General features: G+C 41.9%; 1 protein-coding gene across 2 annotated transcripts in view; it reads left to right on the top strand.

The window, feature by feature from the left end:
- Window positions 1-17,677, top strand: part of ppp4r1l (protein phosphatase 4, regulatory subunit 1-like) — a 150,316-nt gene that overhangs the window by 50,145 nt on the left and 82,494 nt on the right. For both annotated transcript variants that reach the window (XM_080205091.1, XM_080205092.1), the window contains 6 exons: window positions 1,225-1,371; window positions 7,944-8,051; window positions 8,474-8,539; window positions 9,216-9,374; window positions 9,928-10,061; window positions 13,981-14,534. In XM_080205091.1, the coding sequence (XP_080061217.1) occupies window positions 1,225-1,371; window positions 7,944-8,051; window positions 8,474-8,539; window positions 9,216-9,374; window positions 9,928-10,061; window positions 13,981-14,534 (1,168 nt within the window). The remainder of the gene's footprint in view (window positions 1-1,224; window positions 1,372-7,943; window positions 8,052-8,473; window positions 8,540-9,215; window positions 9,375-9,927; window positions 10,062-13,980; window positions 14,535-17,677) is intronic.

The following is a 17,677-nucleotide window of genomic DNA, read 5'->3' as shown; positions in this document are numbered from 1 at the left end:
TACATAAGAGGTTTACCAGGATATTGCCTAATCTGGAGGGTATTAGCTAGGAGGAGAGGTTGGATATACTTGGTTTGTTCTCACAGGAATGACGGAGGTTGAGGAGTGACCTCACAGTTGTTTACAAGACTGAGTGGCACGAACAGACTAAGTAATAACAGTCAGTTGGTCTTTCTTAGGATAGAAAAGTCGAGTACTAGAGGACGTAGGTTTAAGGTGCGTGTGGAAATGTTTAGGGGAGATGTGAGGCAAGTTTTTATACACAGAGGGTGTTGAATGCCTGGAACGTGTTGCCTGAGGAAGTGGTGGGAGAAGGTATAATAGCAGCTTTTAAGGGGCAACTAGATGAATACATAAATAGGATGGGAATGGAAGGATACGGACTCTAAGTGCAAATCGTTTTAGTTTAGGCAGGCATCGTGATCAGCACAGGCTTGGAGGGCCGAAGGGTCTGTTCCTGTGCTGTGCTGTTCTTTGTAGTATGTTGGCCTTCAGAGCACAAGGATTTGAGTAGGGATGTTTTACTGTAGTTGTATTGGTGAAGCCACACCTGGAGTATTGTATGTAGATTTAGTGCCCTTATCTGAGGAAGGATGTCCTTGGTTTAGAGGGAGGGCAGTGAAGGTTTTCCAGATTGATTCCTCGATGGCAGGTCCATAGGATGAGGAGAGACTAAGTCAGTTAGGATTATGTTCACTGGAGTTTAAAAAAGTGAGAGGGGATTTCATGGAAACTTAAAATTCTAACAGTTAGATAGGGTAGATTCAGAAAGAATGTACCTGATGCTGGGGTATTCAGAACTAGGGGTTATAGTTTGAGGGCAAGAACTGAGAGGAGGAGAAATTTCTTCACTCAGAGAATGGTGAATTTGTGGAATTCACTAACACAGAAAATAGTTGAGGCCAAAACATTGCGTGATTTCAAGGAGAAGTTACATATAGCTCTTGGGGCTAAAGGGAGATGTCGGGGAAGATGGGATCAGGATATTGAATCTGGTGATTGGCCGTAATCAAAATGAATGGTGGAGTAGGCTCAAAGGGCCAAATGGCCTACTACTTCTGTTTTCTATGTTAATGCCCTCTGTCTGCGTACAATTAATCACAATTGATGCAGAGTTAAATCGTTGCAGTTGTACTTAGTTGAAAATGTGAAGCCGAATCAATTAGGAAAATTGTTTCTTTCAAACCTTAATGTCTTAACTTTGTACTCTTCTCTCATTCTTAGGTTAGAAAAACAAGTCAGGCAGCCCTCCTGGTATTGCTGGAACAGGAACTGATCGACAGAGCTGATGTGGAGGTGAAGGTCTGCCCAGTTCTTCTGGATCTCACTGCTCCTGACAGCGATGATGACTACAAGATTGAAGCAGTGGCAGTGAGTAGCTGGAATGTTGTTCTGATACATTATTTAAACTGAAATGTGTCTCGTGCCTGTCAAGCATTGCCTTCCTTTTGAATGAGGTCTAACTTGGACCCTAGTTGAGATACTACAAATCTCATTGATTTGAGGGCAACACAATGGCTGAGTGGTTAGTATTGCTGCTTCACAGTGTAAGGGACCCGGTCTCTGGTGACTGTGTGACATTTGCATGTTCTCCCTGTGACTGCGTGGGTTTCCTCCGGTGCTCCGGTTTCCAAAGATATGCAGTTTAGGTGGATTGACCATGCTTTAGTGCCCCTGATGTGCAGGTTAAATGGATTAACCTTGATAAATGTGTGGGGTTACAAGGATAGGGTTGGGAAAATGCAAAATGCATACTGCCAAAGTAGAGCAATGTTTATAAAAGTAATTTTTGTTGCAAATAATTCTCATTCCTACCATTACAGATTAAAATGAAAACTCACCAAATTAAAGCAAAGTGACCTCTTGACACCCTTAGGTAGTGTGTTTGTGAGAATTATAGCTCAGTGGAATGCTACTGGATTAATAGTTCAGAGTCTTGGACTAATCCTCTGGATACATGAGTTCAAATCCCATCACGTCAGCTGGGGGAATTTAAATTCAATTGCACAAGTGAATCTGAAATAAAGAGCTATTAGAGGTAATGATGCCTTTAAAACTGCTGGATTGGCATTTAAAAAAAAAGGTTCTTAGAAAAGAAAATCAGCCATCTTTACCCAGTCTGGCTACATGTAACTCCAGACCTTCCAGAATATGGTTGACTCATAATACCCTCTGAAATGGCTTAGCAAGTTATGCAGTTGTACCCAGCTGCTACAGGAAAGTCGTATGTAAATAAAACAAGATGGATCACCTGGTACTGATTGGGATTCAGATATGACAATGGTCCACCCTGCAAAGTTCTCCAACCTAACATCTGGGAACTTGTGCCAAAATTGGGAGAGCTGTCACTCAGACTGGTCAAGCAACAACCTGACACATTCATACTTTACAATCACTATCCCTGAATCAGCTGATGATTCAGTACTATTTCGTGTGAATACTACTTGGAAGAATCAGTGTGGGAGACCGAGTACAAAATACATGCTGGTTGGGGTCTTCTTTGTGTTGCAAAGTTGAGTTTGTGAAGTTGGAATTTGATGTTGATTAAAAATGTAAAAAATTATGAAAATACTAGACGGGAAAAAAACATTGTGTGGTCCCTTTAAAAGCTGGTGCACAGTCGAAGCTGAAACATTTGTAGTAAAAAGTCAAGCAGAAGTCTTGACAAGACAGCCTGTTCTTTGAATTTTGCCCAATCAATTTAAAGCTATCCGGAACCTATAACATTTGAATTTGATGATGTTGACAAAATCAGACCAATCATATTATAGGAAAATTGATAGGTCATCACAGGTATAAAAGAGAGTGCAAAGGGGGAAAGCAGGAGATAGCAAATGCCACCTATCGAGCCTTGAGAGGGGGAGAGCAAATGCCAGTTGCGAAGAGCCAAGAGTTCTAAGCTCTCAACTTTATATATGTCTTAAGAGAACACACCATCTAACCAGCAAAAGATACCAAATCAGAAAGAATCTATGGACAGAGAAGTTGACAAAGAAACTCCAAAAAGTTCTGTAAAACACAAAACCTGGTTGTATATATTTTTTTGAAAGTGTCTAAATTTCTATTATTACTTTTTTTAATGAATGGGCATTGTAGTTATTTGAACATCAAAGAACAAAGAAAATTACAGCACAGGAACAGGTCCTTCGGCCCTCCAAATCTGCACTGACCATGCTGCCTGACTGAACTAAAACCCTCTACCCTTCCGGGGACCATATCCCTCTATTCTCATCCTATTCATGTATTTGTCAAGGCTCCCCTTAAAAATCACTACCGTATCCGCTTCCGGATCCACCCTCGGCAATGAGTTCCAGGCACCCACTACTCTGTGTAAAAAATCTGCCTCGTACACCTCCTTTAAACTTTGCGCCTCGCACCTTAAACTTGTGGCCCCTAGTAATTGACTCTTCCACCTGGAAAAGGCTTGACTATCCACTCTGTCCATGCCTCTCATAATCTTGTAGATTTCTATCAGGTCACCCCTCAACCTCCGTTGTTCCAGTGAGAACAAATCAAGTTTCTCCAACCTCTCCTCATAACTAATGCCCTCCATACCAGGCAACATATTGATAAATCTTTTCTGTACCCTCTCCAAAGCCTCTGCATTATACTGGTAGTGTGGCAACTAGAATTGAACACTACATTACAAATGAGGCCTAACTAAGGATCTATAAAGTTGCAACACATGACTTGCCAATTTTTAAACTCAATGCCCTGACTGATGAAGGTAAACATGCCATATGCTTTTTTGACTACATTCTCCATCTGCATTGCACTTTCAGTGACCTGTGTCCCTGTGCAACATTCCAGTAGAATCTTATTTCATTTGCTATTGTTTAGTTAAAGTTCCCTGTTAATTAAATAAAATAAATTAAGTGTTCATTTTAAAGTGAGTGTCAGTTATTTCTGTTAGTTAATCTCTAAACAATACTGAGGAACTTTTCAAAAGGGGGACAACCTCCACATTGTAGTAATTGTCCATCATCGAGTGGCTCAGTAGCATTACTACGAACCAAACTGGCCGAGTCCTGAAAGACCTAGCTGCTGGACTGGGCTTGTGGCAGGTGGCGAGAAAACCAATATGAGAGAAGTAAAAACCTACTTGACATTCCTCACCGGTCTACCAGTATTGACAATTTTGGTAGGAGTGATCATCACACAGTCCTTGTGGACTTTGTCTTAGTCATAGAGGTTTACAGCATGGAAATAGGCCCTTTGGCCAACTTGTCCATGCAGCCCTTTTGTTTTAGAAACCCGAAGCTAGTTCCAATTGCCTGCATTTGGCCCATGACCCTCCTCTACTCATCTTACCCATGTAACTTCTAAATGCTTTTTAAAAGACAACATTGTACCTTCCTCTATTATTACCTCTGGCAGCTTGTCCTAGACACTCAACACCCTCTGTGTGAAAAAATTGCCCTTTTGTATCTCTCCATTCTCACCTTAAACCTAAGGTCTCTAGTTTTAGACTCCCCTACCTTTGGGAAAAGATATTGACTACCTAGGTGATCTATGCCCCTCATTATTTTATAGACTTCAATAAGTCATCCCTAAGCCTTCCACACACCAGAGAAAAAAGTCCCAGTCTATCCAGCCTCTCCTTATAACGCAAACCATTAAGTCTCGGTAGTATCCTAGTAAATCTTTTCTGCATGCTTTCTAGTTTAATAATATCCTTTCTATAATAGGTTGACCAGAACTGTATACAGTATTTTAAGTGTGGCCATACCGATGTCTTGTACAACTTCAAGCCACCTCAACTCCTGTATTCTATGTTCTGACCAATGAAACCAAGCATGCTGAATGCCGCCTTCACCACTCTGTCCAACTGTGACTCCACTTTCAAGGAACTATGAACCTGTTCTCCCTAGATCTCTTTGTTTTGTAACTCTGCCCAACACCCTACCGTTAACTGAGTAAGTCCTGGCCTGGTTCAGTCTACCAAAATGCATCACCCCGCATTTATCTAAATTAAACTCAATCTGCCATTCATCAGCCCACTGGCCCAATTGATCAAGATTCCGTCTCAATCCGAGATAACTTTCTTCATTGTCCACTGTGCTACCAATCTTGGTGTCATCTGCAAACTTACTGATCATACCTCTTATATTCTCATCCAAATCATTAATATGAATGACAAATAACAGTGGACCCAGCACTGACCCATGAGGCATGCCGCTGGCCACAGCCTTCCTGTTTGAAAAACAAGTCTATACAACCACATTGTGGACATCCTCACATGTCCTCAGGTTGTCTTCAACTGAGGACATCCTCCCTCGTGTCGTGTGGACTGCTGCAATTTTAATGGGATGGAGTCAGAACAGCGGCTCAAAATTGGGCGTCCCCATGAGATGCTGTGAGCCAACAGCAGGATTGTACTCCATCACAATCTGCAGCATCAAGGTCTGGCATGCTGTTCACTCAACCATAACCTTCAAACCAACAGACTAACCCTGGTTCAATAAAGAGTGTGAGAGAGCATGTCAGGAGCAGCACCAGGCATACCTAAAAATGAAGAATCAACCTGGCAACTCGTAACAGTGTGCTGTAGACAGATTTAAGCAATCCAACAATCAATGGATCAGACTGAAGCTTTGCTGTCCTGCCATGTATACTCATGTATCATGGTGGGCAATTTAGTAACTTGCTGGAAGAGGAGGCTCCTTGAAAGTCCCCTTCTACCATGTTCAGCTGCTTCATCAATAACCTTTTCTGTACCATTTTGCATGTTTTAAAAATTATGTTGAATTTGCAGCAGAGACAGGCCATTCGCCAGACCACTTTTGGGCTCCAAGTAGGTCTTCTCCCTCTTCCACTTCACCACATAAACATAATTTTCCTTTTTTTTCTCCCTCCCTTGTGTACGCATGCATTTCGTACTGAATATCCTGGTGACCATTTTATATTTATGGCTCCTAGTTTTGGCCCTAAGAAGTAACATTCCTCTACATGAGGACTTCCAGTTGAACGATTAGAGGGAAGCGCATGTGGTGTTTCTTCCAATGATGTTGATGGGTAAGAGTTTTGCTGGTTTCAGCAAGCTTGCAACCAAATTTAACTTGCCTCAATCTCTTTACCATTGTTTTTAAGTCTGCAGTTTTGTCCACTTTCATTGCTCATACTTCCTTCCTTCCTACCTCTAAACAATTATTGAAAGGGATTTTGCCACAGTCTCAAATGTTGACTGTTAGCTTAAATCAGGCGTTTCTTTATTTTGCACAGCTTTTTTGTATGTTCACTTGTTTTTTTGGAGGAGAAAAGCTGTCTCATTATATTGTACTTTGTTTGTCTGCTCCTGATCTCTTCCTGAAAACTGAAAGAATTAGAAGCAAAACCTCTCTTTACCTGATGAGCGTCATCAATAAGCTAATTGTTCAAATAGGTGCTGTCCTCCCTTTTCCAGGGAAAAGAGCATTCTTCAGTATGCATGGTGGCACAGTGGTTAACACTGCTGCCTCATAAATCCAGGTTCCAGGATTCAGCTTTGGGTGACTGTGTGGAGTTTACATCTCCTCCCTGTCTGTGTGGGTTTCCTCCCAGTGCTCTGGGAGGAAAAAGTCCAAAGAGTGTAGGTTGGGTGGATTAGCCATGGTAAATGTGTAGGGTTACAGGGATGGGGTTGGGGAGAGGGCCTGGGTCAGATGCTTTATCAGAGGGTCTGTGCTGACTTGATGGACCAAATGGCCTCTACCTATAGGGATTCTCAAATCATACGCTCAGAAGTGGGAATGTTTGTTGGCGATTGTACAGTATTCAGTATCATTTTCAACTCCTCAGAAATTGAAGCAGTCTGTGTCCACATGCAGCAAGACCTTGATAGATTTTGGCCTGTGCCAATAAGTAGCCAGTAACATTTGTGCCACACAATGCCAGTGTATCTCCAAAAGAGAAACTATAACCATCTTCCCATGATATTCAACAACATTGCCATAACAGAGTTCCTCACTATCAACATCCTGAGGGTTTACCATTGACCCAAAACTAAACTGGGCCATTCACATAAATGTTTTGCCACGAGAGCAGATCATAATGCGATGAGTCTGATGAAGCTTAAGTCAGGAGTATGATGGAATACTTGCCTGGTTGAGTGCAGCTCTAACAACAGTTGAGAAGCTTGACACCATGCAGGACAAAGTCACCTGCCTAACTGACACCCCATTATCTTTTTAAATATTCAATCCCTCCATCACTAGTGGACAATGCATCAGTATATATCATCTACAAGACTTGATGAATTGATCATTGAACATTTGGAATTTGAAAGCAAAATACTATGGTGGCTGGAAACGCCCAGTATGTGGGGCAGCATCTGTGGAGAGAGAAAAACAGGTGTAACTTTTTGGTCCTATGAAAGTTTGTTGATCTGAAACATTAACTCTCCCTCTCCATACATGATGCTTCACTTGTTCTAGTGTCTCTAGCACTGTCCTTTTTTTCATTCTTACTAATATTCGGGTTATGGCTGTTTGAAGACCCTCTGCCAGATTTGGCAGCATAAATTGTCGTGGCATGGTAGCACAGTGGTTGGCACTGCTGCTTCACAGCTCCAGGCACCTGGGTTCAATTCCCGGCTTGGGTTACTGTCTGTGTGGAGTGTGCACATTCTCCTTATGTCTGCATGGGTTTCCTCTGGGTGCTCCGGTTTCCTCCCACAGTCCAAAGATGTGCAGGTCAGGTTGATTGACCATGCTAAAATTGCCTTTAATGCATAGGTTAGAGGGATTAGTGAGTAAATGTGTAGGGATATGCGGGTGGGGCCTGGGTGGGATTGTGGTCGGTGCAGACTTGATGGGTGGAATGGCCTATTTCTGTACTGTAGGGATGAGTTTGAGAGTACCTTATTTATGCACTGCCTGTTTTTTCTCTGTTGTATGTGTTCACTATTGGGTGTGTCCTGTGGGTCTTTATGTTCACTGTGCTGATGATCCTTTCTCATGCCTTAGATAATTTGTAAAATGGCCTCCATATTGACTGGTGAAATAACTGAGCGCCTGCTGCTGTTTCGATTCTGTGAGCTGTGCAGTGATGGCAAGCTGTTCCATGTTCGTAAGGTAAATGGAATTGTAATATTTCTTTTCCCCTCCATAGGTGGACTGGGTGGCGCAGTAGGTTGACACTGGTCTTGTCTCTTACTTTAACCTATCATCCAGTTTAACTACTAACTTGCAAAAACACTTTATTGGCTTCCTGAAATATAAACAAGAAATTTACTGAAGGCTTGTCAGTATTTGAGAAAAGACAAGTTAACACATTTTGGTAGAAAATTCTTTGACCTGAGCTTACTCAGAACAGCAAATGCTGCAAATCAATTACCACATGAACTCTTATAAAACATTCAGTGATATTTTGGGAGACAAACTCTGCTCTAAGTGTAGCACTGAATTGTTAAACAAATCATATTTGTGTACATGGTCCATTTTGAAAGAGTTCTTAACTCGATGTGCCATATAACCCTTTTGTTCTACCTCTTAAGGTGTGTGCAACTAACTTTGGAGATATCTGTAATACAGTTGGCCAGGAAGCAACTGAGAAGTACCTGGTACGTAAATGACTTCTTTCATTTTTCCACACTGACACCAGTGTCTGTTTGTGAATCACTACATCCATTCACTTGGACTAGTTAACACAAGCAAGCACTAACATTTAACCAGACTGAATGTGTTTAATATCAGTTTACTACATTAGTATTGTAGCAGTGTGTAGTAGTCAGAGAAGTGTGGGTTTAGATCCTATTCCAGGATTTAAGCTCATTATTAGGCTGAAACTTTAGCACTAAAGAATTATTGTATCAACAGATACCCTATCTCAGCCCAGCACTTCTGCAACTAGATCAATATTCAGCTCATTATTCAAATGTGACATCTTGCTGCATATAACAATTGTTATCAAAGTTGTTGTACCTCAGAATAATCCAGTGTATCTGATGCACTTTGGTACTTTGCTAACATACTTGATTAGAATCTGCAAATTTGTGGCCTTTGAGGTCATAAAGCCCCAGGCCTACAGAAGAGATATTTGCGTATATATTGAAAGAAAATAGTTAATCATTTAGATATTTTCTGGAATTTAGAATTGTCAACTGGCTTAGCTGTTATGGAGTTTTTTGGTTTTTGCCCACAAAATTTTCCTCCTCTAAGGCTAGTAGTTCCTGAACTACCTCTGTTCCCTAATAGCTTAAGTGTCTCTCTCTCTCTCAAAATTGTACTTGATTTCAGATCCCCAGGTTCTTCCAGCTGTGCTCAGACAATGTCTGGGGCATTCGAAAAGCGTGTGCAGAATGCTTCATGGCGGTTTCCTGCTCAGTTTCTCCTGAGGTCCGCAGGACTAAACTCTCTCCGCTTTTCATTAATCTCATCAGTGACCCCTCTAGATGGGTAAGGATCGTATCAGGCAAGCTAATATGTATGGTTTTAGAGAGCAGTGGTAAGAAAGAGTTAGCTTGCTGCAGCTTTTGAGAACTAGTATGTGTTGATTATAATGTAAATCGCATGTTTGCTTCTTAAGCTGCATATAACCTGCTATTGCCATATCATGCATCCAGTTCGAAGGAGATCAATGGGCGACATTGGGTTCTTATTCAAACAGTTATAATTTACCAATTGGGTTAAGTCCATGTACTTTGTAATGGTGACAATTTTGAAGAAGATTTTTATCCTGTATGTGATTATGCCTTCATCAAATCTGAAGAACTCTGGAAGAGCCTCACATGGGCATGGTGATCTTGGTCATAGATTGGACTTGCAAAGAATTTTTCCACAGTCCATTTTGGCCCCGCAATAAAACTGATTTAGCTGGGTTTGCGGTTCTGAGATATACGTGACACTTGACGCGTAACATACGCATGTAATTGTAAACTTCAGCTTCTAAATCTGAAGACTGCACTAACAAAATGATATCCATTTACTGAAACTTTGTTGACCCTGCCAGGTCCGCCAAGCTGCGTTCCAGTCTCTAGGTCCATTTATCTCCACTTTTGCCAACCCATCTAGTGCTGGCCTGTATATCAAGGAGGATGGTACACTGAGCATTAGACAGCTGGACAATAGCGGTGCAGATGTCAGGTATGCATGCAGATCAGACAGTACTTAAATTGTGGCTTTAGGTGGGTAGATTGCTCATGCTTGCTTGCTGCTTCTGCAGAAAGCTGTACTCTGAATAATTATTTCCCATGCAAAAGAGGACGACGGCCAAAACAATTTCACTATCAACAAAATCATTGTGAATAAGCTTTTATTTTCCCAAGCTTTATCACCCTTTTGAAAAACGTCATTGTATAATTCTCAAGCTATTTTCTTCCTTCAAGCCAGGTAAGCCAATTATAGAGACTTGGTTAAGGGAAGGACAGGATTGGCAGCTTAACATTCCAGGATACAGATGTTTCAGGCGGGATAGAGGGGGATGTAAAAGGTTGGGCGGCGGGGGGAGGGGAGTTGCACTACTGGTTAAGAAGAATATCATAGCTGTACTCCGGGAGGACACCTCGGAGGGCTCATACAGCGAGGCAGTACGTGTAGAGCTCAGGAGTAGGAAAGGTGTAGTCACAATGTTGGGGGTTTACTATAGGCCACCCAACTGCCAGCGGGAGATTGAGGAACAGATATGTAGGCAGATTTTGTCAAGGTGTAAAAGTAATAGGGTTGTGTGGTGGGTGATTGAAGTGCACGTGTTTCAATGCAAGAAGTGTAACAGGTAAGGCAGATGACCTTAAAGCTTAAACTTAAAGCCTGGCCCCAGATTGTCTTCCTGCCACCCAACCTACCCCTTCACTTTCAATCCTCCTCTCCCTCCTCACTTCCCTCCCTCCCTCTCCCCCTTTCTTTCCTCCCTTACTCTCTCCCCCTCTCGCTTTTCTTCCACTCTTCCTCACTCCCGATCGCTTTCCTTCCACCCTCCCTCTTTCCCCATTGCTTTCCTTCCTCCCTCCCTCCCTCTCCCTTGCTTTCCTTCCTCCCACTTTCCCACCCCCTCACTTTCCCTTCTCCCTCTATCCCTTTCCTTCCCTCGCTTTCCTCCTCCCTCTTTCCCTCTCCCCTCACTTTGCCTCCTCCCTCAGTCCCTTCTCCCTCGCTTTCCTTTCTTCCTCCCTCCCTCTCCCTCGCTTTCCTTCCTCCGTCTTTCCCACCCCCTCGCTTTCCCTTCTCTCTTCCTTCTTCCCGCCCCTTCTTCCCTCCCGCCCTCGCCCCTTCTTCCCTCGCTTCCCACCCTCGCTTCCCACCCGTCCTCTAGCTTTCCTTCCACCCTTCTGCCCTCCACCCCCCCGCCCTCGCCGGTCCCTGCTGCCCTCACCCTTGCTCCTTTGCTTTTTCCACTCACTGCAGGAGATGTTACATCAATAAATTTAATACTAAATAAAGGAAAGTTGAACTGTAGCTGGAAGTGTGGAGCACATCTTTCAGCATCTGAGAAGGGAAGAGACGGATATCAGAATTTTGCAAGGTACACTTGCCCCAGTCTTTCCTTTTCAGGTTTTGACTTGATATGTTTTCCAGCATTTTATCTGCAACTGTCTGGTCTCTCAGTAAGTCGGCCATCTGTAACAGAAAATGTTCCGAACTACTTTTTAAATTAAATCTAGCGAGAATCTTGTAGGTGGGCTTGAAAACTTCAGTATTTTATTTTCCATTTTTTGCATCTGTCTGAGAATGATTTGATTTGATTTGATTTATTATTGTCACATGTATTAACATGCAGTGAAAAGTACTGTTTCTTGCGCACTATACAGACAAAACATACCATTCACAGAGAAGTGCAGAATGTAGTGTTATAGTCATAGCTAGGGTGTAGAGAAAGATCAACTTAATGTCCATTCAAATGTCTGACGGCAGCAGGCAAGAAGTTCTCCTTGAGGCAATTGGTACATGACCTCAGACTTTTGTGTCTTTTTCCTGAAAGAAGAGAGTGGAAGGGAGAATGTCCAGGGTGCATGGGTCCTTAATTAAGTTGGCTTCTTTGTTGAGGCCACAGGAAGAGTAGACAGAGTCAATGGATGGGAGACTGGTTTGCATGATGGATTGGGCTACATTCATGACCTTTTGTAGTTCCTTGCAGTCTTGGGCAGAGCAGGAGCTATACCAAGCTGTGATACAACCAGAAGGAATGCTTTCTATGCTGTCTGTAAAAGTTGGTGAGAGTCGTAGCTGACATGCCAAATTTTCTTATTCTTCGAGAAAGTAGGTGGTTGGTGGGCTTTCTTAACTATAGTTCTGGCTTGGAGGGGACAGGACAGGTTGTTGGTGACCTGGACACCTAAAAACTTGAAGCTCTCGACCCTTTCTACTTTGTCCCCGTTGAAAGGCATGTTGTCCTTTACGTTTCCTGAAGTCGATGACAATCTCCTTCATTTATTTGACATTGAGGGAGAGATTATTGTTGCTTCACCAGTTCACCAGATTCTCTGTCTCACTCCTGTACTCTGCCTCTCCATTGTTTGAGGCCCAACCCACTACGGTCGTGCTGTCAGCAAACTTGAAAATCGAATCGGAGGGGAATTTGATCACATGGTCATGGTGTATAAAGAGTATAGTAGGAGGGTGAGAACACAGCGTTGTGGGGCACCGGTGTTGAGTATGATCGTGGAGGAGGTGTTGTTGCCTATCCATACTGATTATGGTCAATGAATTAGGACGTTCAGGGTCCAGTCACAGAAGGAAGTGTCAAGGCTCAGGCCATGGAGTTTAGAGATGAGTTTTGTGGGAATAATACTGTTGAAGGCTGAGCCTCAGTCAGTAAATAGGAGTCCGATATAGGTGTCCTTGTTATCTAGGTGTTCCAGAGTTGAGTGCAGGGCCAGGGAAATGACATCTGTGGACCTGTTGCGGCGGTAGGCAAACTGTAGTGGTTTCAGGTCATTCGGGAGAATGATGAGAATATTAGGTTGGGACAAGTTCATAATGTGCTCAATGTTTCAGAGAACATTTCAAGTGTCTGAGTAGATGTCTATAATTGTTGCAAAGGGAGATTAGTATTGGTGATATGGTTACTGGCATGCAGCCAAATATTTGTTATACAGTGTGGAAGCAAAAATGACTTGGGTCTATCTTAACCAACTTCAACCCTTAGAACTTATGCTTGCTAGTGAAAAAAGATTTCCGGGTATTTTGTGTTTCTAAGTAAGAGCAGAGGACTTCAGGCCATATTTGTTAATCCACTGCATGCTTTTTTGTTGCTGTACAATGAATTTTTTTTAAAGATTGGTTTTTGCTGCCATGGCCAGCTGTTGCTATATTTCCAAAGTTACGACAAAGGCTTCCAGTCACATTCTGAATGTTTGCTGGTTTTTGTGAAGTTGTCACCGTTTGCAAGAGATCTCCCATACTTTTTTTGAAAAGTAATGGGGATGGTGAGGGGAGAAAAGAGAATGTTGGGAGAAAAAAATCTATTTATCTGTTGGATGCCTTTCTGCTGTATAGTATGGAGTGGTTGGTCACAAGCTTCATGAAAGGTCCTGAATCGAGAGTAAAACTAATTCTTCAGCCCTGAGTCACTAATACTGTCTTCACTATAGCTATTTCTGTTAAAATTCATTTTCACCAGCTCTCTCACTTGAAACAAGATTTTTGTTCTGTTTTAATTTGGGAGAAATCCTTTTTCCTTTTTAATCTAGCTCCGTGCCTTTCCTTATGCATAGGGTTTGCTGCATCTTAAGGCATGGAACAAGATCCACCTGTGTCAGCAATTGTATCTGGTAGCCATGACTCTGATGAGAAGCACTGGTTCTTGTCGTATCATACCTGTTCCCTTCTGTGTATAGTGTCATAAAGTTTGCTTTTGACTTTCTGCTATCCCTGCTAAAAAGGCATTGTACTACAGGTACAAATTGGGTATGATCTGCAGCAACCAATCATTATGAGCAGATTGTGTGTGTGTGTGTGTGTGTGTGTGTGTGTGTGTGTGTGTGTGTGTGTGTGTGTGTGTGTGTGTGTGCTTTTATTTTGAACTGCACTCATTTGATTGTGTGTAACATATATCTTGTCATTTCAGCACTTCTAGAGATTTCCCTGAAATTCAGAATCTTACTTCATCACAGAAAGTGGAATCGAGCTGCAGAGAAAGATTGCCTCAGCAGGCTGAGACATCTGAAACCAACAGGAACTCTCAGCCAAGGTCGAACAATGGCAGCCATGAGGATCAGATGAAGATATTACTGTCTGAGCCTTCAAATAGTACTGACCGTGCATCTGTATCAAGTGACCAGGTAGCTATGGACCATGCAGAAGCAGAAAACAAACGTGCCTCTACAGATGATTGTTCAGATATTGCATGTACAAAAGAAACTGGGAGGATTTCTGCCACTTCTGGTTCAGTGAATTTGGAGCTGTCTGGAGATTTATTTAACTCATTTGTTTATTGGCGACAGCCTCTGCCTGACATCAATTTTGACTTGGAGCTACTACAGTTGGTGGTCAAGGATGACCAGCGAGATCAAATGGTCAGTTCCAGGCCAGGGTCACTAACCGAAGGCTTCACGAGGAGCAATGAACTCGAGAAGGTTCTGGAAAGCTTGCAGGCTCACTTGGATGATCCTGATGTCCAAGGTATGATTGTCATAAGGGCTCCAGTAATTTGCTCACCACATGTCACAGATCAAACGAGTAGCTTTAGTTAAAAATGCAAGTGTGAAAAGTGTGCAATGTTTTTTCAGAAGGAACTCTTCAAAATGCAACTAATGAAAATACAACAAAATGTACTCCAACCTATAAATCAAAGAAACGGTTTAATAAAGAAACATCATTACTGCAAACTTGGGGCCTCGCCCTGGGCCACCGCAAGCTCCCCACAATTCTATATAGTTCCTTATTTATAATGAATCAGCTAGTCAGCTGACTATTACGCCACTTTAACTGGTTCCATGGTTTACTGGTGAACTGTTCCTTGCATCTTTGGTCACATTATATCCAATTCTAAGCTGTCATTCTAACATGCAGCACTGTTTTTAAGATGATCAAAATAATATGTTTAGTTTGTAACTGTATTTTCACAGATCATTGAGATCGTATTCACTCAGTGCCTGTCCTAATTTAAAACCGAGAAGGTTGAGGCAGGGAATGAGCTGCTGGGATCAAGTTCCTTCATAGTCTTTTCATTCTGTCCTATTTTTGAGTAAGATTTGGGTTGATTTATGAATAAGCACAGTAAGAAGTCTCACAACACCAAGTTAAAGTCCAACAAGGTTATTTGGTAGTAAACGCCACTGGCTTTTAGAAGGCTATGCCTTCGTCAGGTGAGTGGAGAGCTCTGATCAGAAACAGGGCATATAAAGGCACACACAGTCTACAGAATACTGATTAGAATCCGAGTCTTTACAGCTAATCTGCTATTCAAGTCTTAAAGGTGCAGACAATGTGAGTGGAAATAGCATTAAGCATAGATTAAAGAGACGTGTATAAGAGACTTATCCCCATGAAATTCTTATATAGCAGTTCTCACATTATAGATATCAATTATTCTCTCTTGCTATGTTTTCATAATAGAATCACTTCTGCATCCTGTACTTAAAGCCATCTGCACCTATTTTGGTATTTAGAGGTGGCATGGTGGCACAGTAGTTACCACTGCTGCCTCACAGCTCCAAGGACCCTGGTTTGGGTCACTATTTGTGCAGAGTTTGCATGTTCTTCCTGTGGCTGCATAGGTCTCCTCTGGGTACTTCAGTTTCCTCCCACAGTCCAAAGATGTGCGGGTTAGGTGCACTGGCAATATCCCTCAGTGTATCTGAATAGACACTGGAGAATGACAACGAGGGGATTTTCACAGTAACTTCATTGTAGTGTTAATGTAAGTCTGCTTGTGACTAATAAATAAATTTTTACTTCTACTTCATGTGCTACCACACTGAATTTCAATGGCTTCAGATAATTTCTCTTTCCAACCCCCTCCCCAGCCTACCTGAGCCCAGATAACCCACCTATATTTTTCTTTCTTCTTCCTTACCAATAGTTTGAGTTATTTTGTAGACTTCCAACCCCATGTGGCCAATCTAGGCCATATAGTCTTTTGGATTATGAGGGGCATCTCCATCACAGGTGATCTTATTCCCATATTCATAAGCATGCTCTTTCCAGTGGGGATGAGGGTCACTCAGTTGCATTTGGAATAGGAATTATTGTCAGATTTTGCTCATTCCCCAGCAAAAGGGCACTACGATGGACTGTAGTGCTTCGCTTGAGATCAGTTACTTTGGCACTATTAAGGAAATGCATGTGCTTCCACACTGAATTTTAATGACTGCATAAGATTAAATTCTTAAAATTGTTTGCTTAATGTTCTGCTGCAGTTTGTCACGCATGATCAGCTGTTACTTGCCTTGCTTTCCTTCAGCTGCAGATCCGGTAGCAGTTATGGTACTTCTTCAGCTCACTGTTGTAGTGAGGAACAGAAATTTACAAATCTGCATACCGACAGAAACTGCTTTCTTTATTTTCATTCTGTTTGTCTGCAATGTTTTGTTTTGCCAGTCTCTCTTTACGCACCCACTGAACTTTTCAAAAAGGGTTTTTCATCCTGCCTAGTGCTGTGCACAATTGATTCATGTGAAATGTAACATTGCCCTATTAACACGTCTAATTGAAGTTTAGAAGACTTTTTTTCAACAAAATTATCAAAAGTGAAATATTGGCTGAACATAGGTTTGGGTTTTCAAAATGTCCCTACTTGCAGACAAGTCCTTTTAAATCCAAAGAGCATGAGTGTCACGTGCACGTTTGTTCGTTACACTGAATCTGTACTGTGCTAAATTCTCATGTAAAGAACTGAACAAGCACCAAAATATTGTAAGGGCAGTGGAGTCCTTGTTCCTTTCTAATTTGTTCCCATTTTATTTTGTAATTGCATTCCCAACATTCCGTACTTTAGATGCTATCTCCTGTGTCTGGTAACCTCTGTGTAAGGCTTTCTGGTATTTTCTTGTTGATATTTATCTACTTAGGGTAAGGCTCCCACTTTATCTCTGACGATGGGAAACTACCCAATGGCTCAACCTGTGACTCATAAATCCCAAATAAAGCAGTAAGTTGGTGCTGGCACCCTTGCTGTGCTAGGAATTGAACTCAAACTGGGCTGTTGGTGACGTGACTGTAATCTTGCTTTACATAGCTGTTTGGAACAGGCCACTTTGTAACAATTTTCAAGTCAAGCAGATTATCTGACTCAAGAAAATTGCTGATGTAATGAAGCTTGGTGTGTGAGAGTACCTAACTCACTCCATTTCCTATAACCAGTCTAGGTCTGAAGACTTTAGAATTGATCTCCAAAAATAGTGAGGATAGGTTTTTACTCTTTACATGGTGGTATTATTACGTTTGCATCATCCACTTTTTAATATGGTACATTTGTTTCCCTATCAGCATTGTCCATTCCATTAAAAAACCCACAGGTGTTCTTTAGTCATGTTTGTTCGGCTCCTTAGAAAATGAGGAAAATGGGACCATTCAATCCCTTAAGTTTGTTTATGACATTTAATTAGAAATGGCTGATCTGTATCTTTTCTTCATTTATCCCTTATCTAAAAAAAATTAATCTCGGCTTTGAAATCTTTAGTTGGTTGCGCCTCAATAGTTTTTTGGGGGAGAGATTCAGATTCGCACTGCTCTTTGTGTGAAGTGCTTCCTGAAATCACCCCTGAATCGCTTTGCCCTTTTACCAAGTCTTTGCTATAGAAAATCAAAAAGAGCCTGTGGGC

This window comes from Carcharhinus amblyrhynchos, chromosome 16, assembly GCF_965287045.1.
Source record: "Carcharhinus amblyrhynchos chromosome 16, sCarAmb.v2.hapA, whole genome shotgun sequence".
NCBI lineage: Eukaryota > Metazoa > Chordata > Chondrichthyes > Carcharhiniformes > Carcharhinidae > Carcharhinus > Carcharhinus amblyrhynchos.
Note: the sequence above shows the minus strand (reverse complement) of the source record. Positions and strands in the feature narration are given on the sequence as shown.